This window comes from Maniola jurtina, chromosome 17 (assembly GCF_905333055.1).
Source record: "Maniola jurtina chromosome 17, ilManJurt1.1, whole genome shotgun sequence".
In the NCBI taxonomy this organism is placed as follows: domain Eukaryota; kingdom Metazoa; phylum Arthropoda; class Insecta; order Lepidoptera; family Nymphalidae; genus Maniola; species Maniola jurtina.
This window is the reverse complement of record NC_060045.1, coordinates 8640535-8666336: the sequence shown is the minus strand read 5'-3', so window position 1 is coordinate 8666336 and position 25802 is coordinate 8640535. Positions and strand designations below refer to the sequence as shown.

Here is a 25802-nt window from a genome sequence, read left to right as displayed (position 1 = left end):
TTGCAACTAGGCCACGCTACCCTCGACAATAGAGCCAAATAAGGCTTTATTGTACACGATGGTCAATGAGTGCAGAGTTGTATTACAACGTCTGCCTTGTGTGGGCGCATGTAGGTGTTACCCTAATGAGCCTCGTTCACATACACACTATGTTATATATCATTATTCATACGAAGACGGTACCTACTAGATACTAGCTATTTTTGCTTGTAATTACTATGCAGGAAGATATTATAAACTCTGAGCACAGAGTAAAGTTGCCTTCAAACTACGGAAATATAATATAATATATAAATATCGCTCACCCTACTTTGAAATGTCACTGTTCACACTGAGATGTAATATAATATTACCGTAGTTTGAAGGCAACTACATTTACAGGTTCGACAAGACGTCTAGACATAGCAATCCTGCGGTAAGTGAGCGACAAAGAGGCGACCCGAGCCGGCCTACGTAGTTAGGGCCCTAAGTAGAGGTCATGTACCATGAGACCAAAGGCGTCGGACTACTGTGTCTATCTTTACACTGTGGTCTAGGTATACCTTCAAAGGGTCTGCATTTGGACTGTACTACTCGGTCAAGCTAGTTTGCAGCTCGCATCGATTACATCACACTGGCGCTTAGGTACGGTATGCGAACCGTACTAACGTGACAAGGCGACCGCGGGGAGGTGAGCGGGGAAGTGGGAGAGGCGTCGAATTCCAGCGAGGTGCAAACTTACCGAGTTATAAGCCAGCTGCAAAATTGCAGTTATATCTACTGCTTTAGACTGCATCCAGACTTAGCAGGTTCGAATTTGGCCTATTGATTTCCTCCGTGCCTCGGACAGACAGACATACGGATGAACAGCGAAGGCTTAGTAATAGGATCCCGTTGGCACGCTTTGGGTACGGAACCCTACTAAATAAGTACACACCTCATGATTGCGATATAACTATGTCGTGGGAAGCTATGTGAGTTACAGTATAAAAATGTACTTTCTCGCCGCTCAGGCTTCCGTAGGATACAAAGATAACATCTCAGATGAGATCTTCGCGAAACGGATGACTCACGTATTCGCCGTTAAAATTATGTTGCAATGATCTTGCTTAATGTATGTTAGTCACAGTTAATTTGTGACTTCTTTCTTCTTTTGGTAAGCTAACGTTTGACTACGATCTCACCTGGTGATGGTAGGGCGGCGCATTTCTTAAAAGGAAAAAATACCTATCCAAAAGATATCCTGCAAGACAAAAACCGGCCAAGTGCGAGTCAGACTCGCGCACTGAGGGTTCCGTACTCGGGTATTTTTCCAACATTTTGCACGATAAATCAAAAACTATTATACATAAAAATAAATAAAAATCTTTTTTTAAATGTACAGGTAAAGCCCTTTCATATGAGACCCCACTTGGTATAGTAATCTTAGTTTGAAAATTGAAAGACATTTTAATTTTTTTTGATGATGTAACCACAAATTCGCGGTTTTCAGATTTATTCCTGTATTTGTGCTATAAGACCTACCTACCAGGCAAATTTCATGATTCTAGGTCAACGGAAAGTACCCTATAGGTTTCTTGACAGACAGACAACAAAGTGATCCTAAAAGGGTTCCGTTTTTCCTTTTGAGGTACGGACCCCTAAAAATCTCAACGGGATCGTGACGTTTTACCAGTCATCCCGTATAGGTAGTGAGAAAGGAACCTATAGACCCATAAGTCGGTAAAAGCAACTTATACTTATTAGTTCACGTTAAAGCTCACGTTTATCTCCTAGCGTCGAATGGCGATTCGCTTCCGCGCATTGTATCAACGCGCCGTGAGCGAAATTAGTCTCATGAGGTCTTCTGCTGAACTCGCGGTGTTATTTATTTTATTCGATTGCGTCTTGGGTAGTCCACGATTCGGAAGCACGAATGTCTCTAGTAGAGTCTATAGTCTCTACTATTTATTATACAACTAATAGTTTCTGTTCGATTTTAGTATCTAATCTTTATATTCCTCAGGGTTTGATCTTTTGAACCTCACCTCAAACTTTTTGAAGCGATATGCTAAAACTAGCTTATAGTTCATACATCCGCTAAGAAAGGATTTTTGAAAATTCGACCCCTAAGGGGGTAAAATAGGATTTTGAAAATGTAGTCCATGCGGACGAAGACGCGGGCAGTTAGAAGCTAGTTTGCTCTATATTTCTCTTTCGAAAATCCAATTTTCGTTTCTAGTTTAGTAGTTACTTAGTAGTTAGTACTCACCTTAGTTCGATGTTCGAAGTTCGAACTGATCGTAAGCCGTAATTTGCACGAGCGTTAAAAAAGCGTTGCGTTAAAACCCGGCGTTGCGCTAGAAATATAAAGTGACGCTAGAAGTATAAAAGCGTTGACGTGTGAACAGATACTTGGGAATGCAGTACTAAGGCCTCATTCGCACGAGAGCTTTTTTAACGTCCATTAAAAAAGCGTTCAAATAGAACAAATGCATTCCCAAGTATCTGTTCACACGTCAACGCTTTTTTAACGCGCGCTTTGTATTTTAAGCGCAACGACGGGTTTTAACGCAACGCTTTTTTAACGCTCGTGCGAATTAGGGCTTAGATTACGTCGGACAGGCGATGACTAACGCGCACAGCCGGACTGCTACTGCGTTACGCGAAAACCTGTTCGCGCAAAAATACCTGACCGATACGCGCCTTTATACGGATTAATCATTAAACATTACTATCGTCGATATCGTGAGGTTGGTAGACATGACCATAGAGTTGTCATATTACTAGAGGAACCTTCCACCTTCATATGGGCCGAATCACAGGTAAGCCCCCGGTACTTGCTCAGGGCATTTCTATGTCAGTTCTTGAAAATAGCAGTGCCCTGCTTTACTGGGATCGGTTGGTTATCACTGACAGGTATATTGTAGCCACTAGACCTGATATAGTGCTAGTTGACCGATCAGCGCGTCGAGCAATGATTGTTGATGTCACTATTCCACATGATGATAATCTTGTGAAAGCAGAAAAGGAAAAAGTATCGAAATACTTGGACCTGGCCCACGAGATTACCGCCATGTGGAGTGTTGACTCAGCGATTATTGTACCGATAGTTGTATCAGTCCACGGTCTTATTGCGAACAGTTTCGACCAACATCTTAAGAAACTGTCGCTTAACTGTTGGATCAAGGGTAAGATACAGAAGGCAGTGGTTCTTGAGACGGCACGCATTGTGAGGAGGTTCCTCACTCTGGAGCCCTGACCACTGGCGGCTTGGGTCCAACCCACCCCGCTGCTAGTGGGAGCCATTTTATCATATTTTTATTCAATGTTTTTTTTTCCGTTACCTTAGTTTTTTGTTGTTTATGTTATTTTATTTCTCTTTTGTTTCTGTTATTTATTGATTTTGTTGTTGATGTTATTTTATTTTTTGTTCTTTCTGTGTTTCTGTTATTTTTTCTGTTGTTTTTGTTATTTTATTGTTTGTTGTTTAAAAATAGGATAAAATGTGAAAAATAAATAAATGAGAGAAAAGTATTAGTAGATATTGATGAAGTGGATTTTAGCCAAAAGTGTGAGAGCGTCACCTAATTAGAGGTGATTGAAGTTCTCATTGAAGCTTTGGTGCTAGACATCCACTAGCATTATCGCTCAAAGTGAAGTGGCGCACGAGTTTGTCAGTCTTGATTTTTTTCATTCAGTAGGTAAACTGACCTGTTTTAGTCTATTATCAATAATAAAGATATTTATAACATTTAAGATATTATAGGTATAATTTAATGGCATTTTCTTACACTCCGATTGACGAGGTTTGCTTCTCTTATTCTATTGAACTCAATGGTCATGACATGATAGTTTTGAAACTAATATAGGTACTTACTCATTTAGATCTCAGCAATATTTCTTTGATTATCATGATCTATACTTACTCCATACTAATATTATAAATGCGAAACTGTGTTTGTCTGTCTGCTAGCGTTTCGCGGCCCATTTCGTTTAAACTATTTTGATGAAATTTGATGCAAAGCTTTCACCCCGGGGAAGGACAAAGCCTAAAATACAAAATAGCCTATTTATTTTGTATTAAAAAAAATTAAACAATTGCCAACGATTTAACGCGGCAACTTATTTACCAAATATTGGCGCGTTATTTTTTTATCGCTGCAATTCAAATATTTTAGATACTTGCGTAACACATGGTACCTACTTAGCAGTAAAAATTCATTCCTCATTTAATATTTTATAAAAGCGTAGGCGTGTATCCAATAAATATTTATTGGCATGTTGATGTTGTAACTATAAAAGGGGAAATAAAACATACATAATAAAAACAAGCAAGTCATTATACATTATTTATTATTTATCATCGATCTACACAATAAATGGAATACATACATAGTTATTATAACATTAAAAATATTATAATAAATTTTTACACAGCTAAATCTATATAAAAATATGGCTAAACGACAGATATGCCTGTCACATATTGGCACATGGAATATTCTCTAACCACCGCAATTGTCACCATAATTATATATTTTTAATTATTTTTAAAGCATTGCTTAGATTATTTACTTGCTAGACCTACGGACGCGATGTCGATATAAAAATTAGTTTTCAAAGATAAAAACAATTAAATCATAACTGTACTATTCGATTTAGATGGAACAATGCATTAATGCATAAATTAATGAACAATATTACAATTATTGTTCCTGGGAATTCAACATAAATTTTGTGGATCAGACCTCTGTGCTAGTATCAACGGTCACTTTAGTTCACAATTTCTAACGAAGTTTGTCTGTTAGAACTAACTATTTAATTAGAACAATGAACAAAATAATGAACAATATTATAGTAATTGTTCCTGGGAATCATTCTTTTGATGAATGGAAAGATTTATTTAATCTTGTGGTTTTTATTTAGATATCTAGACGTACATAATCTAAGCATAATTTAAACATACAATATGTGATTAAGTCTTATAACAGTTTCATATATAAACTTTATATTTATATATTTTGTAAAGACATTGTTGGGCACATTTATTGTAAAACTGTACCTTTATTATTTCGCTTACTTACGAAATAAAGGTAGTTCCGGATAACATATGTACTCTATAAATATGGTGTTATAATTTTTCAGTTCTATAACTTTTCTCTATATATTAAAGAAACGTTCTTTGCAAGCAAATTTTTAAAAGAAATGGTTACTTAAAATCTGTATATTCATTTTTATTTTCGAGCCAATCCAGATATCAGTTATAACTTTTGAAAATAATTTTTCTTTTGATTAAAATAAATGAAAGTTTTAGAACAAAAAAATCATAAATGATCTATCAACTTAAATCTATCACTGTATTTTATGTAATAATTATTTACTATATAATTCAATTAGAAAAGCTATAAACAATCTCTAACTTATAAGGCCAGAAAATTGTTCATAAACATTTTAATCGATAGCAAAACTTACAATATAATAAGGCTTAGCCGTGTCATTACTAAAATTAAAAAAAAATACTCATAATTCTAAGCATTAGGAACAACCCTTAAAATGTACATAAAGCGACAGGAAATGTTATATAAAAGCTTGATATATTATATAATTAATAGAATAAATCCTTAGAATAATAACACAATATATAAAAAAGAAACATAAAAAACTGGACAAGAAGTGCGAGTTGAACTCGCGTGGAGAGGGTTCCGAACGTTTAAATATGTTAATTGTACTATCAGTCTATCACTCAGTCCAATAGGTTCGGAACAAGTTGGCTATGACAGACGGACAGACAGACAGACAAACACACGAGTGATCCTATAGGTAAGGGTCGCGTTTTTCATTCGGACTTACAGAATTCTAAAAACAGAAAGGTCCAATGCTACTTTTTGATTTATTTTTTCTTCAGTACCCGTAGTAGGTATTAAGGTAATGGTTGATTTAATGAATGAATTTTTTATAATTGATCTAGCAATTTCCGTAAGTAAATGAATATTTTGAACATATGCGTTATTATTTAAAGGAAATACTTTTATTATAAGTAGTCCTGAAACACCTTCATACATTTTTTTCTCTGCCACTCATATCCTTGCATATTATCAATGTTACGTTCTACGTAGAAGATTATATTAGTAACAATATTTTAAATATTATATAAATATTATTTTACATAAAAAATAGCTAAGCAGTTAAGCCGTTTATATTATGCTAACATCACTTATTCTAATAAATACTATTTACAAATACCAGAATGTTTTAAAGCAAATTCAAAAAATGAACTTTTTATTTAAATTTTTGACTATTAGCTGTAATAGTTACTCAAAAAGATAGGATAAACATTTTTAAGTTATCTTTCATGGCGGAATTATTACAACGAATAGATTGATTTCATCTAAAAGCATTTACAATTTTTTCTCTTACTGTCCAGTAAACCTTTAATAAAACATTGGTTTAAATTTAAAAGTGAATTTCATTTTTAACATAGCGAATAAAAACTTATCAATGTTAAAAACGAAACACGATGAACTGTAGGTAATTTTTATCATCTTTGTAGTTTGTCTTTACTAAATATTTATCGGACGGTAAGCATTTTAAATTACAATTATATTATTTTAAATCATTGCAATGACCCATTCTGGTGTAGGTACAACAATAGAAGCAAGAATACTGTTAAAATCCCAGGTGGTTTACGTCACGCAGGTCTTCGAGTGATCGCATAGTGAATCACCATCTCATATTCATGGTCTCCTTATTGGAATTGTAGTGTATTTCTCTGTAACAAAATATCTCATGTTATTTTCTTTCCTCACACAAATGATTACATATTGGGTTTAAATGTGCGTAATTTTAGTTGAAAATGACAAAGGAAATGGCCCAATAAATTGTTAAACCAAAGCGAAATGCTTGTGGACTAAACAATAAGCACGATCTTGTTCTATATTTTACTGAAAAAAAGTAATATTGAAGTAATTAGAGCTTTAATGCGGTCTCCATATTAGAAACATGTCAAAAATACGACGTAGATAAGCAACTTCATTGTTAACATGATGTTAAATTTGAACTATTGAATATTTTAAGATGATATTTGTTATATCATATATATAGGTGATAAAGGTTGTTTTCCAATAAAGATAGGTATATGGACATGTTGTTGAACCTTACTCTATTGTGTAAGAGAGACCGCTGTTGATGATCGTGCTTCTCCATCACCTCACCGCCACAAGCATTGACTACATCTACAACAATTGAGAAAAACATCATTAGTCAAAAGTGATATTTTTGAAAATTGTTAAAATTGTGTAAAATACCTGAAGTTCACATAATATTTTCTATAGGAAATTTCAATTTAACATCAACTGCATCATACTAGTTAACGCTTTTAAGTTTCATATTCAACAATAAATTATTATTATTAATACCTATACTAGACGATTCCTGCGACTTCATCCGCGTGGGATTTAGATTTTTAAAAAGCCAGTTGGAACTCTTCGATTTCGCGGGATAAAAAGTAGCCTATATTCGTCTTCGGGATGTGAGCAACCTCTGTACCAAACATCTTAATCGGTTGAACAGATGTGCTATAAAAAGCTAGCAAATAGGCAGACAGGTAGATGTATTTTCGTCTTCAAGTAGGTATGTATACCTATTGCTATTGTTGAATATGATTGGAATAAAAATTTCGTGCAGTACAAAAATTTATTCTAATTGAAATTTCCGACATTGTTTTAGTAGTGAAAATAATCTTATTACTAGGTGCTTCTGTGAAATACATAACAATAGTATTATAGATTTTAACTTAGTCTAAGAGTATTTATGTAACCATAAATTCCGTTATTCCAAAAGTGCATCTAACAAAAAAGTGTGCCAAAAAGTTTAAACAATGTTAGTAACCTCAAATCAGGATTAAAATAAGGGACCCATACCGTTACCAAAACATTGCAAAAGAACTCGATAGAAAAGAATTAGTGAATCGTGTTAAAAAACCGTTACAAACTAAAACGAGATTATAATCTATCCTAACAATAAACAGAGGATTTGTCCACCAAATCCTAACTTTTGAATACAGATCAAGAAGTAGGTACGTAATCCTTCTAAATATACATTTCTACATGTTATTCTTTATCTGTGTTGAATGTGAATACAAAAAGTTGTAAGAATGTAGGTAGATAAAAATAAATACAGCATCTCTTGTAAACGGATCTTAGAACTTTGTAGGATTTGTAGGATTGTAGGCATTTGCCTACAATCCTACAAATCTACAACTGATCTGAAGCGGCTATTAATACCTATCAGAGGAATCGCTTATAGAAAATATTGACAAAAACAATAATAAAATCGAACCAGGGAGCTAAGGGCTCATTCTGTTATTTTATTTTGTAAGTATTCTTCTAAAATTCCTTAGGTTTTTTTTGCAAGTTTATCAGATTTAAAAAAATAATTATTAGGTTTACTAATCTATTAATTCATTTTATAAAAGATTACTAAGAAAAAATTTTATATTTTTAAAATGCAGTTGATGAAACCATAAGAGGCTCATAGATGATACAAGTCTACAGAATAGGACACGCAAAACGCAATATTGATTTTATAAGCATCATAATCAGTCCATCGGTACTTAAATCAACGCAAGTGCAATAACAGCAAAGAACAACATAATCCAAAAGCTTGCGCACGCTGTGTGGTTCATTGTAAACGTTGAACTATTCAAATGGGCCGATAGCGCAATTCACGTAATCGTAACAGCGATCGTATTCTCGCCGAATCTCCGCGGCGCAGTTAAAGGGCGTAGGTGACAGGCATTTATACTTCCGCGCGAAACAACACCGGCCGAGTTCGTGAGCGAACACCCTGTATGTGCGACTGTGGGAACGGAACGCTTTGTTTCTGTATACAGGGTAAATGTTTAACATTGGTTTTTGAAGTGAAACTTCTCTAAACGCTTAGGAATAAGTAACGACGATACCGTATGAAGGTAATTTAAAGAAAATCGACGGAAATAGCAGTGGCGGATATGACGTCATAGATTTGAAGTAAACCTTTAGCCGTGTAAGAATGAGTAACACGATGATTTTATGAAAATTTTCCGAATTGAGGGAAGTTGCGGTGACGGATATAAAGTCATCTCAGCCAGTGGCTTTAGTTTTCTAACTGTTGCAAATTAAAAAAACATTTCCACCGGATAGTTAGCGTTTAAGAATATAAACCGAGTTTCACTTCTTTCCCATTTACCTACTCACCGGATACACGCAAACATTTATATTGCCATTATTAGTGTTTTATTCATCAGCATTACCTATATGTATATCTTTTCGGGAAGTATTTTCTTTAAATAAATAGTTTATTATTTTTAGTAGATAATTAAAGAACCGAAAAGGATCAGCCTGTATAATGAGAGATATTTCCCAAGCTAATTAACCGCATTGCCACCTCGGACAACGCGCGAACAATTGTGTACCATTGTAAAGCGTACACCCGTGCCTAGATCTGTTGTAATGTCAGCTCTTTAGCATTCCCCGGTTTTATTTTAAATGGCAAAATAAAGTCAAGTAACGCCTAAGGCTACGTGCACACTAGTTAGGCTAAAAGGTTTTGATATGGTGCTTTGGATAGTTAAAACTAAAACTTTTTATACAATATTAAAGGCATTAACTACTTAATTAATACATTTTATTTTAATCTCCTAGAAGTCTTTGTATTCCCGGGACAAAAAGTACCTATGATATGTCTATTTTCAAGAATGCAAACTTATATCTTTATGATTAGGTATGCATGTGTGTTATTGTTTTGAAAAGTATAGAAATAAATTACGCGAATAATAAATAAACCAATAAACGCACTGTCAGAATTACTATTTTAGTACGAATATATAGATACGACTGTGTAAATCAGTGATAAATATGATTTATAACTTTTAATATGATCATATTTTTTAATAATTTTTTTCCTATTTTTTGTCGATTATATGATCTAGTTTCACCCCTTTTTGGGGTTCCACTTACTGAGGAACATACTGTATATGGCTGAACCATGAGTAAAATAAAATAAAACCCGATGTACCCAGTACAGTCAAATCAGAGTAAAATTAAATAGATCACAATGCACCATAGACAGAGCACCGCACCGATGACCCACTCCACTAACTTAGTAGAGCATCGATTTCGCATCGCAATTAAGCCTGGGGCCTGGGCCCTTTGTTATCGACACGTCAAAGGCTAGGCTTAATTACGATTACTGGAATCGATAAATTATAGTTCAGATGTACGCTTAATTAAGTTTGCATAAATGTCACCGACATTCCCATTGTTTCTCAGGATTTCGCCGGTATCGTGTTCCGATTGAGAATTGTAGATTTTCATAATATGATTACTTAGTGAAAGTGAACAAAAAATTAACATTTTGAGATTATTTGTGAGCGAAATAATTAATCTTAATCTTCATTTAACTTTAATATTAAACTTAGTTTCACGCTTAAATTCTAATTATTATCAATTCTATAGAAAGTGAGTTTTTGACAAATAAGAGTTAGCATTAATTTAAAAGATTATCTCCTGAATAAATGGTTAATGACACTTCACATCATCACAAGCGATAAGCTTAGAGCTAGACAGAGAATAAGAGAATCCATCGATAGAATTGGAACCTATGGTCTTTCTGATCTTAGCCATTCTCCCAAACCTTCAAACTAAGCCGCCTAAGCCAATCAAGTTGCCATGGAGGGCCCTCTGATACGGTAACCGAATTGACGCACAAAATAACGAAGAGTTAAACAGAAAAGCAAAGAAATCACACTAATATTATAAAAGCGAAAGTTTTTGTGTATGTGTGTATATGTGTGTGTGTGTATGTTTGTTACTCCTTCACGCAAAAACTACTAGACGGATTTGGCTGTGGAATGGAGATAGATAATAACCTGGCATATAATAATTAGCACATAGGCTACTTTTTATCCCGGAAAATCAAAGAATTCCCACGGGATTTCGAAAAACCTAAATCCACGCGGGCGAAGTCGCGGGCATCGGCTAGTTATTGCCATATTTTGGATATGTTACTTAGAATGTCCTCTCAGGGGGAGGTTACCTGGCTAGTTCAACTTTGTTGACGGACCGGCCCTGGTCCGGGTTATTATACATAGGTGCTATGACCGTAAACATCAAGGGCGTCTTCGCTGTATATATTTAAGCTGTGGCTATACGTGTATTCACTAGATGTGGCAGTCGTGTGAATCGCACCTCCGAACGTGAGCGCCGATGGCGGTGAAGTACCGCTACCGATTATTTTGCTAAATGACTGTGTACTGAGGTACCTGCAGGTTTACGCGGAACACGTATGAGGCCAGCAGTTCCCTACTTTCTAACCGACTTAAAAATATGAGGACCTCAATACGAAATTTCATTATTGTCCTGTTATATCGTAATATTAGCTTTAACAGAATGACTTCCAAGATCAAGATTCTATCTCAAATTAGATATCGAACGAAGCAACTGCTAACTGAAACAAAACAAAACAAATCGAAAAACAGATTTTTTGTCATAACGGTCTTAGGGCCGAAACACATAACGCAAACTGCTTATTTTTGCGGCGCCGCAACGCCAAAATCGGCAGTTGCGTTGCCGCGTTGCGGCGTCGCGAAACAGGGCATTATGGTAGGGCAACCATTTTCTCGTGATTTTTGAGTGTGGATAGACGTCTCTCTGCGATGGATCGTAATAAACTTATTGCTTATTTGTTATTAAGAAGACATTATTCTATCTTAAAAATACGGCAAAGAAGATACTGGATACATCCATTAAGTAAGGGTATGAATCCAAATGGCGAGTTCTTTTCTAAAAAATACGAAGCATTAAAGATAGACGAAAAAAAATTTGTTGCCTACTTTAGAATGAGTATATCATCATTTGAAGAGCTATTAAGCGAGTTATCAAAATATATACAGAAGAAAAAAAATAAAGGAAGAAAACCAGTTACTGCTTTGGAAATGCTGGGCTTAACTTTAAGGTAAAACAAATAGGTTTCTTATTTTTTTTTATTGATGTTTATGGCACTCGGAATCAAATGTTTAGTTTTATTTGTACCCCTGGCTTTATACACCTGTGGTACTAGCGGGGTGTCGATAAAAATTTTGCATCACTAGTGTTCATGGTTTGGGGGTACCTAGTGGTACAAAGCCAGGTTCAAATGAAACAAGACAGAATCAAATTAAGCTTTTTGCATTATACAATTTTCTTACTTTAAGAATACTTTAATAGGCCTTAAAAAATGTAATGATCAATTTAAGAAAAATCAAACTCCTCATCTTGTGAAACATAGGAAGTAGCTGACGTTTCGTCCAGTAAAAATGGTGAATTTATTGGACGTTGTTGGTTTGATGATGAGGTAGTCCTCTGTTCAGTAATCGAACTTCCAGGAGTAGAAGTGTGGTAGCCACTCTGAACCGTATTATCGTATCTCATAGTTGAATATCCTTGATTGTAACCCTGATGCTGATATTCTTGATTATAGCCGTGATGTGTATTTTGATGAATTGAAGGTTGAAGAATGTCGGTTAATATTTGAAGCACCCGACTTTGAAATATCAATGTTTGATTCTCATTTAACGATTGTAGAGATGGTAAAATCCCCTTGAAAAAATGCAAATGTCTATTCTCCGGTGTTTTTAATATTGCCAATAAATCTTCTTCAATATCATCCTTATCATCTGCCTTTCGTTTTCGTGGTTGACTTTTATAACGAGGCAATGCCGTTATTTCATTCTCAATATCTCCTTCCGCTACGCATAAACTGGAATCAGTTGCATTTTGTGAAACCTTTTTCAAAAACTGTAATTGTTTATTCAAGTGATATTCTTTAATTTTTGCAGCTCCAGCTCCTGATCGATTGGCATCTTTTAGTTTTTTTTGATATTTAGCAAAATTATCTTTTATGGCCTTCCACTTCTTGACTAAATCATTACCTGCAACAAAAAACTTCACAAGTGAAAAATAGTAATAAAGACTAAAATTCCCTAGATTCCATTTATACTACATATAAAATTTGATATAACTTTCATAAGTACTTTCGGTCCATCCAATTTCATATAAATGGCTGGCCGCCGAAAAAGAATAATTTTCTGCTTTTTCTTGACTTAGGCAAGTTAAAAACTGATTGACTTTGCCTAGAACAACCATAATGTAAAATATTTATTGAGTACTTCTTTGAAAAACTACCTGTCTATCTTTGAAAATCTATTCCTTTAGCAACACTATTACCTGCGCGGTTTGAGTTTGATTATACCTACATTTGTATTATTTTATTATTTGCCTACTAATTATTATTTCATTTTAGATTTCTAGCAACCGGCAGTGACTTTAAAACCATGCATACGAATTACTTCCGAGGAGCAAGTACAATAGCAAAAATTGTAAGGACAGTTTGTCGCGCCATATGGAAACATCTATCAAGTCAAAATATACCTCCTATAACAAAACAGGTTCTAGAAGATGTCGCTATTGAGTTTGACAAGAAAGCAAATTTTCCTAACTGCATAGGAGCTCTTGATGGTAAACATGTCCGTATTACATGTCCTGCGCACAGTGGATCACTGTTTTACAATTATAAGGGCTATAATTCAATAGTTTTATTAGCTCTTGTAGATTCTAGATATAGATTCATTTTTGTCGATATAGGAGCGTATGGCAAGGAAAGTGACTCCACCGTTTTCCAGAACTCTAAACTTTATGATTTGATTATGACACGCAAATTACCTATTCCTGTACCAAAGCCTTTACCAGGTTCTCAAAATGAAACTCCATTTGTTTTTGTAGGAGATGAAGCATTCTCAATTTCGAATAACGTCATGCGCCCTTACTCAGGAAAACATTTGTCGGTACAACAAAGAGTTTACAATTATCGACTGAGTCGTGCCCGAAGATATGTCGAGTGCGCTTTTGGCATCCTAGCCAATAAATGGCGCATATTTCATCGATCTATGAATGTGCAATACGAATTTGCGACAGACATTATCAAGGCATGTTGTGTAATGCACAACTTTGTTTTGAATCGAGATGGAGTACAAGCGACCGATGACATTATCTTTGATGATTCTGATCTGCAAATGTTGCATTTGCCCACAGCAAATGAAAATAATTTAAGCCCACATCTAATACGGAATGATTTTTGTAATTACTTTTCCAGTGATGTTGGCGCCCTAAGTTGGCAATTAAACAAAATATGAATGTTCGTATACCTACTCAGTTCAAAATACAAATAATACCTTAATACATTTGATTCAAACTATTTAACATGTTGTGAACAAACATAAAAAAAGCATATATACGGTCGAACTGAGTAACCTCTTCCTTTTTTGAAGTCGGTTAAAAATGTGTATTTTATTTCTTTTCTTTCATTATTAATTATTTCACTGTTAAAATTTTCAATAAATGTGATTTACTTTTGTAAGATGTTTTATTTCTTATCTATGTACTTTTGAATAGTTTTGAATCAAGTGTCCACTCTACGACTATAAATGTTACTCTATGCACAAGAAACGTTTGAAGTGCAACCATTAAAATTATAGCTATCTCTTTCAATTGCGTTTTATTTCATATCTTTTGGTTTGCTAATCAGTAAAACTTGCAAATGTGTGCAGTTTTGGATTGCTGGGAGGTAATGATTTAAACACAGGAACAGATTTAAAACGTAAATTACTATGAACGTAACTTATCTTTAGTTTAAAATATCATTGCCTAAGACTATATGTTACTACTTACCCAGTTTTGATTTTTCGGTTGAGTTTTTTTCCTTGTAATCAACATAAACGATCTCACAAATGCTTTTCCATGCTTCTTGTTTTATAAATTTGTCTTTATAGGTTTCGTCACTAGTATCCCACAAACAACGGTGTTCCTGAACCGAAGATATAAACAGATCGACGTCAACGTCAGACATTTTAATTTTAAAACTGCTTCTCGGTTGACACGTGTTGTTTGCAAGAGTGTTAGAAACAAACTGCATCCTTGTCAACAAGTATGACGTCATAACGCTGGAATTCACGTCGTGCGTTGCGGCGCCGCACCGCTATAGCGCACTGCCGATTTCAGCGGCGCGGCGCCGCAACGCGCTTATGTGTTTCGGCCCTTACACATAGCAAATAGTTATACGAAATTTAAACATTAAAAGTTTCGAAAATTTAGTCCAGATGCCTCTAACTTTACTGTTTTCTCATTTTGGATTAAAAACAACTTCAAGTAAAAACCAATGTCAAAGAAATATCACGTGCGTAAACGACGCAAAACTTGAAAAAAAAAAATTAAAACAACGTCAATAGTATCTGCCAAAAACGTTCGATCAGTACCAACAACCTATCAAGCGTTTACCGTAAACCACCAAATAGGCAAAGCGCACCGCTTGAACCGCAATACGAGTTCGGCAGGTTAAGCGGCGTGCACACTATACCCTTAGTAAGAATTCGTACATCTCGACAAGGTTCATAGATTTCGAACGTTAAGACACAATAAAGTCAGAATAATACCGAAAACGATCAAACAGTACCAACAACCTATCAAGCGTTTACCGTAAACCACCAAATAGGCAAAGCGCACCGCTTGAACCGCAATACGAGTTCGGCAGGTTAAGCGGCGTGCACACTATACCCTTAGTAAGACTTCGTACATCTCGACAAGGTTCATAGATTTCGAACGTTGAGACACTATAAAGTCAGAATAATACCGAAAACGATCAAACAGTCCCAACAATCTATAAAGCGTTTACCGTAAACCACCAAAATTTGGCAAAGCGCACCGCTTGAACTGCAATCAATTCGGCAGGTCAAGCGGCTTGCACACTGTACTGTTATCAGTACATTCGTACATCTCGAAAACGTTGATTGATTTCGAACATTGAGACCGTATACAGTCAGAGTAATATAATATATAGTGTTGATTGCTTTGACGATCTTTTTTTCAGTAACTAGCTGTAGCCCGCGACTGTAGTCGCGGTACACATTATACGTAATTTCAAGCCTATGTTACTTCTGGATAAAGTAGCTTTCTAATGATGAGAACATTATTGGAAATGGATTCAATAGTTACAGAGTTTATCGATTACAAACAAATAAACAAATCTTTTCTTTATATAATATTAGTAAACTACAGGTTTTGTTTTACAATGGTGTCGATTCGATCTTCAGATAAATAGATATTTGCATCTTTTTCTTACCAACAATGCAAAAAGATAAGGTTAAATGTATTTATTTAAGTGGACATAAAAGTAACAACCTTTGTACTTTTAAGTTAGGTATCAGTAGAGTAGAATATTTCAATTGCTGACTTCGTAGTTTCAACTTGGTGCAATAGCTTAGACGTATGGTGAAAGTTGAAGCTAGGTTTATCTTTACTCTGGTGGTTATAGTGTTTCGATATTCGAAATCGATTAACGTATCGGCAAATTTATACTAAGTCGCCTGTTCCTTGTACGGCAACTGCAAATTATACGTTCACGTGTGGGGCTACCGCGTTCGCACAGTTTCGGAAGCATTAGGGGCTATTAAGCACCGTTAACACACGGGCTCATCACGAGCTCACGAGCGTCGTGAGCGATCTATCGAAGATCTTGGTAGCCCGGATACGGAGCGAGGTTTTCACACGGAACCCCCGTACGCGTGGAACAAATGCATGTGTTGTGTATTTTTTAAAGGAGATTCAAAAAGAATTTGTTGTTTAGAAAGCTACGACTGAAACGAGCTTACTCTCGAATTACGACCAAAATTAATCTTATTTGTAATCTGCCGATAGATTACTTAGCAACATAGTTATATTTTGTCAAAACTTGTATGCTCTTTTTAAACTGATTTCAAAAAAGGGAGGTTATGATATACTCAACCCGTATGTATGTATATATGTAATATATGTACCTATGTAGGTATGTATGTACGCATGAATGTACCTATATAATATTACGGCCGCGATTATCTCAAAGACTAATGAATATATTTTGTACATTTTTAACAATTATAAAATAAATAAAAACATTGATTACTAAGTAATAAATGCGACTTTATTCGCGTCGATTTAGTTTTTTTTTAATCCATGCGATTTCTTTGATTTTCCGCAATAAAAGCAGCCTTTTTATTCTATGTGTACCAACAATAGACCCACTTTTTAATTTTATAACAAACACATGACATTTATAATTTTTAAAGTCGGTTGAAAATCAAAAAAAACTTTGAACACTGCTAATTGCCCCTATTTGTACCAATATTTAGGAGACGAGGGAAACAAGAATTGCCCTGTTACCCTGTCAACGTGAAAGTAGCTACCACAACATTGTATGGTAATTATGAGGGGGCGACATTCTGTCAGCGATGTGTAAATATACATCTTCAGTAATTGGGGATGTCCTGACGCATGTAGGTATGTACCTACTTAGTTTGATATAAGTAGTACACTTCATAATTAAGTTTTTTAACTAGTTAACAAACCTATTTATATTTTTAACCTACTTAGAAACTTACTTAGGGTAATTTATAATGTGAGGAATCGGAATAATTAGGCATCCATTATATCAAAACATTTTCTGCGTCCCAATTGGCTAAACTGCGGTCACAGGTTGTAACAGTAGTAGCTAACAACTGACGTCTCAGTATATCACAGCTGAGTGGCTGTGTGACAGACTAGACCCTAATTCACAGTGACTAGTGTGACCACGGCCTTGTGTCCCGTGCCGCAACCACAGCACGAGTATGTAGGTCGGTAGGCATGTTACGCAATACCTCGAAAACGTATTATTTTTATTGTGAGATCGGCTTGCGCTTGGTGACAATCATGCTTAAGGAAAAGCAATGATGAGGTCTATCAATAGAATGCCTATTCACTTTTGCCTTGAAGTATCTCTCCAGGTTATATTTTATATTCCAAACCTTAGCGGTTCATATCAACATAATCTTTGTCAATTTTTAAACTGATTGGCAAAAAGCTGCAGTGGAAAGTAGACGCATCGTGGGAAACGGGCGATTCTGATCAACCAATCACGTACTTTCGTACGGAAGAAATTTCCTCACGCCCGCAGTGAGGTCCTTCAAAATTCAAATAACTAGACCTAAAAAAACACTTTGAGCGTTTGTTCAAGTTGTTGGCAATTTATTATGTGATCCGGGAAAATCAAAGCGTTCCTACAAGATTTTTGAAAACCTATTCGTAAATCCACGCGGATGAAGTGCGCGGGCTTCAGATATTTGCTTGATAAAGATTATTTTAAGAAAAAAATAATCACACTAATATTATAAAGGAGAAAGTTTGTATGTGTGTGTGTATGTGTGTGTGTATGTTTGTTACTCCTTCACGCAAAAACTACTGGACGGATTGGGCTGAAATTTAGAATGGAGATAGATTATTTCCTGGATTAGCACATAGGCTACTTTTTATGCCGGAAAATCAAAGAGTTCCCACGGGAATTTAAAAAACCTACATCCACGCGAACAAAGTCGCGGGTATCAGCTAGTTAGTAATAAAAAATTTGTGTTGTGCTGAGTTCGTTTTGGGCTCTTCTCAGATCTGCACGCGTTTGGAACCCCTGTAGCTTTAGTCTTAAGTTTACGTAATTAATTATCACAACTATAATATCACCTACAAAATTAAATCTAACAATTCTGTCTATCAAAAGGTGTACAATAGTACCTACTTTAAATGAATAATTTTGAGTTTGATTCAAAACTATAAAAAAATTAAAGGTACGGCTAAGTACGGCTAACCAGTACAAAATTTAAAAAAAAAAACGGCTTACCTGTGCTGACGCAAATTGTCCTGCCTTTTGAAACTCTTCCCACAGACCTCACAACTGAAAGACAGCTCTGGGCTCTTGTGGGTGCGCTCGTGTATCATCAGGTTGTAGGACTTGGTGAACCGACGTTGGCAATACTTGCAGACGAACTCGCACTTGGGGCGCAGCTTACGCCTGAAGTCCCTGGTGTGATCCTCGTCGATTTGCATCACGGCGAACATTTTGTCTGGTCTATGGTGCTCGCTACGGGCGGGGCTAGTGAGCCTGTGTGACAATGATAACTTATCAGTACAACGTACATAGGGAATTCAACTTTAATGTCTAAGTTATAAGGTCCCAACTTGTGCAACAGTTGATTTAGATAAGGGTAATTCTTCATTTGTTTTAAGGCTTGGGCGAAAACAGCACGACGTAGGTAATTGAACAAAACTAAGCAATTATTACTCTTATGGACAAAATTTTGTTTTTCTTAATAAATAGGTACCTACGGACGATTTTGGTCCACTGAATACTGGTTTTGCTTGGACATGAGTTTGTAACATGAGTTAGTTTCGAAATTGAGTCTAAAGTTCATGATTTCGATCAAAACGGTATAATTACAGTATTTCAAAAGCTTTCATTCGGATTTTTGGTCCTCTTGTAAAATTTTATTACGTGCAATTACCCCGTTTTGTTACCACCTCCTCGCTTTACAGTAAACGTTTGCACTACTTGTAAGTTATACAAGGAATTAAATGAAGCACATCACACTGCAGACCGCGACGGCAAAGGCGAGCGAGAGCAGCAGCGCGCGTGGTCCATACGCGTTCCCACAGTGCGAATGTGAACTATTCCTTAACAGGTACCTACTTAGTTAATTATTGTTATTGTAATTTGCGACGTCTAGGAACTCCGTCATCGCTGCTGTCGTTGTTTGTCTAGATTTTTGAAGGCTTTGAGTCTAGACTCTAGACTCTAGGCATTGAAAAATAAAAGCTTGTAAAACCAGCGATATGTCTGTGTGTAAAACCAATAGCGTATACTCCAGTCGCCCTAGCACAGTCAGTGCGAAGTCTCACTCGCAACTTTTGCAATGCTATTATCAATGAAAAAGTCGCGCGTGAGAAAATGTTGTCGTACTGATTGTTCTTGGGCTACTAGACAGTTAATTCAGATAAGCGTACTTAATTCCATATTTGTTTGAACGCCATTTATAAAGGCATAGAATAAAACACGTATAAAATGGTATAAACTGTATCTATAAGCTCGTCATTAGACGTTATTAGTTTATAACATCGCCTACATAATACGTAATAACTGGCATCGTAGCTCGTGTGCAATGTTGGTGTTAACGCACGTTTTTACGAGTATTATATCGATAAAGATATCTCCATTAACACTTTTGGATAACTATCGAGACGTCCATTAAATCATTTTAGCACTATAATGAATAGTTAATACGCACCTTAGGAAACTATAAGAGGCGGTAAAGCAAGCACTTTCACTGTACTTCTTATTTCAATATTAACAACACTTTCAGTAAGCTTTCTAGTACAGCGCGGTTTCAAAATACACGGAGAGGTGATGACTAGAAGTGTCACGAACGTGCGACGTAGGCCGGGTGCGTTTGGCAACTGCGCTGGCGCGAGGGTGCGGAAACTACTGATAACGTTACGCGGAAGGCGCGTAGCCCCCACCATGTGCTCGCTGAATGAACAGGTAGCGAGTCGGTAGGCTGGTGCCTCGCACCATGGGAAATATGCACTGGCTCACGCAGCTACGCAGACAATAATAAAAGAAACAATGGTAAGTAGATTTTAGAGTACAGTAGGTACAGAATTTTAGAGATTTCGCATCTTTTTCTTACTAATTTTTACTAACTTGAGGTGCTAGATAGAGTAGCGTTAGAAAGATTCATTATCTATTTTTTTAGCAATATCAAAAAGAAACAGATATAGATATTCAAAATTTAGTTCGGAAAAAACATCGGAGTCAACGCCAATACTTTGTTAAAAACACATGAATTCATATCATCCATTGATAATTCTGGAATTGCTGAGATGGAGAAGCTTTTCGCGTGAAAGCTGTCAAACATAATGAATACTTAAATAAATGAAATATACTTTATCATGTACACCAAAAATGCAAACAAACAATAAAATAATAAACATAACAATCGTCGGCCTTATCGCTTTGAAGCGAACTCTACCAGGCATACGTAGTGAGTAAGGGTCAGTGAAACATTGGGCACTCTATGGGGCACACTATGATGATTATTCTGGAAATTACTTACTAAATTTTGTTTGGTATGAAATTAATCGAAAATATTACATACAGAAAGAAACGTAATTTAAACTAAACTTTAGTGGTTTGGTAAACAGACTACAGAGAGTCTTTTTCGTAGAGTAGACGCTACGAGAACTTGTTTCTTTTTCACAAGACATTCCATTACGCTTCGACGCGGGCGAACGCTAATATTTCATAATTCACCTTCACTTTGCTCATTTCTCACTAGCTACCACTATTTTACCTCGAGTACTAAGTATAATTACGGGTACAAGCATTAAAATGGCACCGATTACAGTACAGTACTCGGTGGGAAAGCCGCGGGTGGCTTGGGGCTACCGTGCGTGCGTTCCACTCACGATATTACTTATTTCGGCACTGGCGCGGCGCTTGCACCCGCCAAAATTACCGTTTGCTCGGCTTCTGTTATTAGCCACAGATCGCGGTTTCCAGCTTCTATAGTTCCGCGTAATTTTATTGCAAAATTATGAATCTTTAATCCATACTGTAATGTTATAAATGCGAAAGTGTGTCTGTCTGTCTGTCTGCTAGCTTTTCATGGCCCAACAGTTTAGCTGATTTTGATGAAATTTGGTACAGAGTTAGCTTACATCCTGAGCACGGACATAAGCTACTTTTTTACCCAGAAATCAAAAAGTTCCCACGGGATTTTAAAAACCCTAAATCCACGGGAACGAAGTCGCGGGCATTATCTAGATTCTGGTAGGTATAACATAAAACTGAAACACTATTTCTACCCATGTCCCTTATAGGCTTAGAAACCATCCAACCGATGTATCCTAAACTGATTTCATTAGAAAGGCAATAATGCGACGGTGGTTTTAGACCATTAAAACAATGCATAGGGTTCATTTTTCTAGCACACGCCGGATACCCTCTAATTTTCAATAAAATATTTCTTTAAGTACTAGATTTGGCCTCTAATCGGGACAATAAAAAAAATTACTTTCATTCAAATAAACTTTTTTATCTCCATATGATTGCAAGTGTTACAGAATTGCTAAAAAAATCGCGCGATTTTTATTCGCTGTGTGTGTGCTCTTAAGGCCGTGTATTAAAGTAGCCGTAAAATTTAACTGTCGAGACAAGTGTAAATTTTTTCGCAGACGTTTTATAGCACAATCAAAACTGTTTGCTGTTCTCATAGCCTACTATTTTATACTATCTACTTAAGACGTTTATTTTTACCCAACTAAGATCGTGAATACGTATAACCGTCCATGTAGGCATATGTGTGATGTGTGTATATATTTGTCAGTTCATCGCTTTCCTCATAATCGTTAAACTGCTTATTAGATAGCTTTGAAAAATTACATAACGAATAACGATCCATGTGCACGTGAGCTTTGTTATAATGACATAAAAAATTGCATTATGATGACAAAAAAGTAGTGATAGCCTAGTGATTAAAATGTCGGCTTCCTATTCAAAGGGTTCGACGTTCGTCCCCGGGCACGCACTTCTAACTTTTCGGAGCTGTATGTGTTTTAAGCAATTAAATATCACTTACTTTAACGGTGAAGGACACATAATGAGGTAACCTGCATGCTTCCAATTGTGGACTATGTCCTAAACCCTTCTCAGAGGAGACCTTAGTATACTCAGTAGTGGGCCGGCGATGAAATGATAACAAATAAAAACGTCTTTAAAAAATTTGATAGGTAGTATTATGTAGTAAGATATCAAATAGGTACAACCACTAATTGACCGAATTGGTTATTACGAAATTTCAAAATTAGGTAAGTACCTAAGTAGGTATAGGTCTTTCTATAGGTACTGAACTAGTACTTTAAGAGCTAAGTATTTACTCAGATTTTAGTTTTTAAACTATATCTTGTTGTTGTATGAGCATAGGTACGTTTAGAATTCTCATCATAACATAAGAATTTTAAGAGGTACCTATTTTTTGCTAACATTAATTCCGATGATAAAAACCATGCATTATGGTGGTATCACGAAACGATGGCACGCAAAAGAAGCTCCGTTGTTGAGATTTCGACATTTTAGCTACCATTTAGGGTTACAGTCTGCCGGTACTTTTTGATAAACATCTGATAGTCACGAAGTTCCCTCTTTAGTAGCAAAATAAATGCCTCTTATGGTATGAGAGATGGTCCCGAGTTTATCTTAAATTTACTGCTCATCTTGAAGAAATTATCGTCATTCTAAGGTAACAATAGCTGTTAACTCAACATTCATGTTCAAATAAATCTTGGGAATTTAAAGGCATTATGGTTGAACGATACTGATATAACCTGCCCATCGAACTCTGATATCAGTATGTTTGATACTTATAGGTAGGTATGATCATCATTTTCAACTTATCGCCGGCTCACTACTGAGTACGGGTCTCCTGTCAGAATAAGAAGTTGTTGGCCACAGACCTTCCTTACGATGTTTTCCTTCACTGTCAAAGCAAGTGATATTTAAGGTGTAACGATTTACTGTAAGTACTGTATACTGTAAAAAATAAACTGATGAAATACGCAGAGTGACGGCGGCGGCTTGTTTTACGAACGGATGATGACGTCACGCGCCACTGTTATCGCTAGCCTTTCAATGCACTCCTGATTAATAAAGAATAAATTCCGTGTACTATTGTCGAAAACGATCATCTCTGTGAATCCATGGTACGAGTATCAGTCAACCTTTTAAAATTAGTCATTGTTTTAGCTTAGCTGAAAAAATGTATTAAGAATTCAATAAGTTATTAATTTAACAATAGGTATGAGACCACATAGAGCGAGGCAAAATTTTCCTTGTAAACGTTATGACTTATGAAGTTATGCGAATCTTTGTGGTCGCCGAAACAAATGTCGAAAAAATATCATATCTAGTAACGATCTATCTGTGTCATTTGTTTTAAGGCGGATCTTTGGGTGATTCAGAATCCATCTTGGTTACACACAGCCGTAAGATGAGCCGCAAGAGCCGCCAAAACCGCAAGAGCCGCGAAAAGGTCATCATCATCATCATCCCATCGTCGGCTCACTACTGAGCACGGTCTCTCAGCATGAGAAGGGCTTAGCCATAGTCCACCACGCTGGCCAAGTGGGGATTGGCAGACTTCACACACCTTTAAGAACATTATGGAGAACTCTCAGGCATGCATGTTTCCAAACGATGTTTTCCTTCACCGTTAAAGCAAGTGATATTTAATGCTTAAAACGCACATAATTGGAGGTGCGTGCCAGGGATTGAATCCCCAGCCCCGAACACGAGGCAGACATCTTAACCACTAGGCTATCACTGATTGTAAAGGGTGCTTTTCATTAATCAAAATAATTATGACGTCAATAGCATCGAGCACGTCGTAAAAAATGTGTTCATACAAATCGAGCACTCAGACACTTTAGTTAAAGTAAAATGGACGGTAATAGCCGTGTTTTAAAGTTCAACTTCGTCTATACATCCACAGTCAGTGCTGCAAACGGAAACCTAGCAAAATTACAATACGAAATTCCACTTTAAATCAAGAATGTTTCGGTTCATTTTACTCTGACGTTATTGTGTTGAAGCTCATAGAATTGGAGTCTCGAAAACGTTAGTGACACGAAAAATCTCATACTAACTACGAGTATGTGGTGATAATTTAATTTTATTATCGTTTATCATTAAGACTAATAAGTAAATTCTAAAACATTAATAATTATAAATTAAAATTACTATTAGTTATACCTAGTCGTCAAAAAGACGACCCCTGGTTGCCCCTGGACCAAAAGTGCCCATCAAGCTGGCAGCATTGCCCCGCTGAATGGCGATGGACAACCTTTGGACCAGGTAGGCCCCAGAGCGTGGATCGCATAATTTAATAATATTAGCCAAGCAATGTGCGCACATCTTTACCTGTGAATCAGATCCACCTGAACTTAAAGTTGCGTTATATTGACGAACGCTCTATGGATTTATGATTCATAAACGTTGAACTACTGACCTCTTGATTCACGGCGTTCGCGGTAGATACAGGTGGTGTTTTAATTAGAAATTTAATCGAACACTTTGTTGCATTAAATTTGTAAATTTATTTCGTCGAAATAAAATATCGTCATGGGTAATTTACTAGTTGTAAAATTCCATTCAATTCAATGTCAATTACCTATAGGTATATTTGTGTTACTTTTTACTTACTGTGAATTAAGATTCATACAATAAACAACGTAAGTTGGTAGGAATATAATATTTTTACAGTTCCGTAGTTCGAATGAAAAACAGAAGCTTTTATCTATATGATCACTCGTGTGTCTGTCTGTCCGTCTGTCATAACCAGTTTGCTTGGAATCTACTGTACCATGAACATAGGCAGGGCATAGGCTACTTTTTAACCCGGAAAATTAAAGAGTTCTCATCCAAAATCAAAGAGTACCCATTTTTGAAAACCTAAATCCACGCGGAAGTTGTCATAGACATAGTCAGCTAGTTAAGTATAAGTAAGGGTTTCTTGTTTTACTGCGGACCCCTAAAACCCCGATGTCTGAACAGTTATGCGTCATTTGGTCTCGTCGCGAGGTGAGAGGTCTAAGGTGTGTCTCAAAGCTTGACTCAACGCGTTCATTAATTACGATCTTAAGTGAAAGGGATCTACAGGTGTAGGATACGAAATGGTAGGTGACTTACCGACTTCAAAAAGGGTGGAGATTCTTAATCACTACTAAATTATAAATGCGAAAGTGTGCTTTGTGCGTTTGTTCTTCAATCACGGCGCAATGAAGCAACGGATTGACGTGATTTTTGCATGGCATAGCTAAAGACCTTGGGAGTGACACAGACTACATTTTATCCCGGAAAATTAAAGACTTCCCACTGGATTT

The 25802-nt window shown here is 36.1% G+C and overlaps 3 protein-coding genes across 8 annotated transcripts in view; 1 reads left to right on the top strand and 2 right to left on the bottom strand.

Annotated features, from left to right (window-relative positions):
• Nucleotides 1-4297: 4297 nt before the first annotated feature.
• The window catches only part of LOC123873597 (protein drumstick), a 51282-nt gene continuing 29777 nt past the window's right edge, over nucleotides 4298-25802 (bottom strand). For 3 of the 5 annotated variants that reach the window (XM_045918480.1, XM_045918481.1, XM_045918478.1), the window contains exons 2-3: nucleotides 18712-18972; nucleotides 4298-6730 (exon numbers count right to left, since the gene is read on the bottom strand). In XM_045918480.1, coding sequence (XP_045774436.1) covers nucleotides 6682-6730; nucleotides 18712-18929 — 267 coding nt within the window. In that variant the 5' untranslated portion in view covers nucleotides 18930-18972 and the 3' untranslated portion in view covers nucleotides 4298-6681. Of the gene's footprint in view, nucleotides 6731-7119; nucleotides 7194-18711; nucleotides 18973-20152; nucleotides 20465-25802 lie in introns of those variants that run through there. The other 2 variants (XM_045918482.1, XM_045918479.1) reach the window with 2 other exon arrangements.
• Nucleotides 11496-14391, top strand: LOC123873593 (protein ALP1-like). Of its 2 annotated transcripts, XM_045918474.1 has the most exons (3): nucleotides 11496-11952; nucleotides 13279-13493; nucleotides 13758-14391. In XM_045918474.1, the coding sequence occupies exons 1-3, from the start codon at nucleotides 11654-11656 to the stop codon at nucleotides 14165-14167; spliced, it is 924 nt and encodes a 307-aa protein (XP_045774430.1). In that variant the 5' UTR covers nucleotides 11496-11653; the 3' UTR covers nucleotides 14168-14391. The 2 variants fall into 2 exon arrangements, with proteins under 2 accessions (XP_045774430.1, XP_045774429.1); XM_045918473.1 differs by having other exon boundaries at nucleotides 13279-14391.
• LOC123873595 lies at nucleotides 12149-15049 on the bottom strand. Its single transcript, XM_045918476.1, has 2 exons — nucleotides 14703-15049; nucleotides 12149-12907 (listed from the first exon to the last, which is right to left on the bottom strand). Exons 1-2 carry the CDS (start codon nucleotides 14968-14970, stop codon nucleotides 12228-12230), a joined length of 948 nt encoding a protein of 315 aa, XP_045774432.1. The 5' UTR covers nucleotides 14971-15049; the 3' UTR covers nucleotides 12149-12227.

What these genes read in the sequence shown, in the direction of transcription:
- LOC123873593 (XM_045918473.1), top strand. Translation starts at nt 11,654, where the DNA reads ATGGATCGTAATAAACTTATTGCTTATTTGTTATTAAGAAGACATTAT. An exon ending in ATGCTGGGCTTAACTTTAAG is followed by an intron (nt 11,953 to 13,278) that starts GTAAAACAAATA and finishes ATTTCATTTTAG; the next exon opens with ATTTCTAGCAACCGGCAGTG.
- LOC123873595 (XM_045918476.1), bottom strand. Translation starts at nt 14,970, where the DNA reads ATGACGTCATACTTGTTGACAAGGATGCAGTTTGTTTCTAACACTCTT. An exon ending in AACCGAAAAATCAAAACTGG is followed by an intron (nt 12,908 to 14,702) that starts GTAAGTAGTAAC and finishes TTTTTGTTGCAG; the next exon opens with GTAATGATTTAGTCAAGAAG.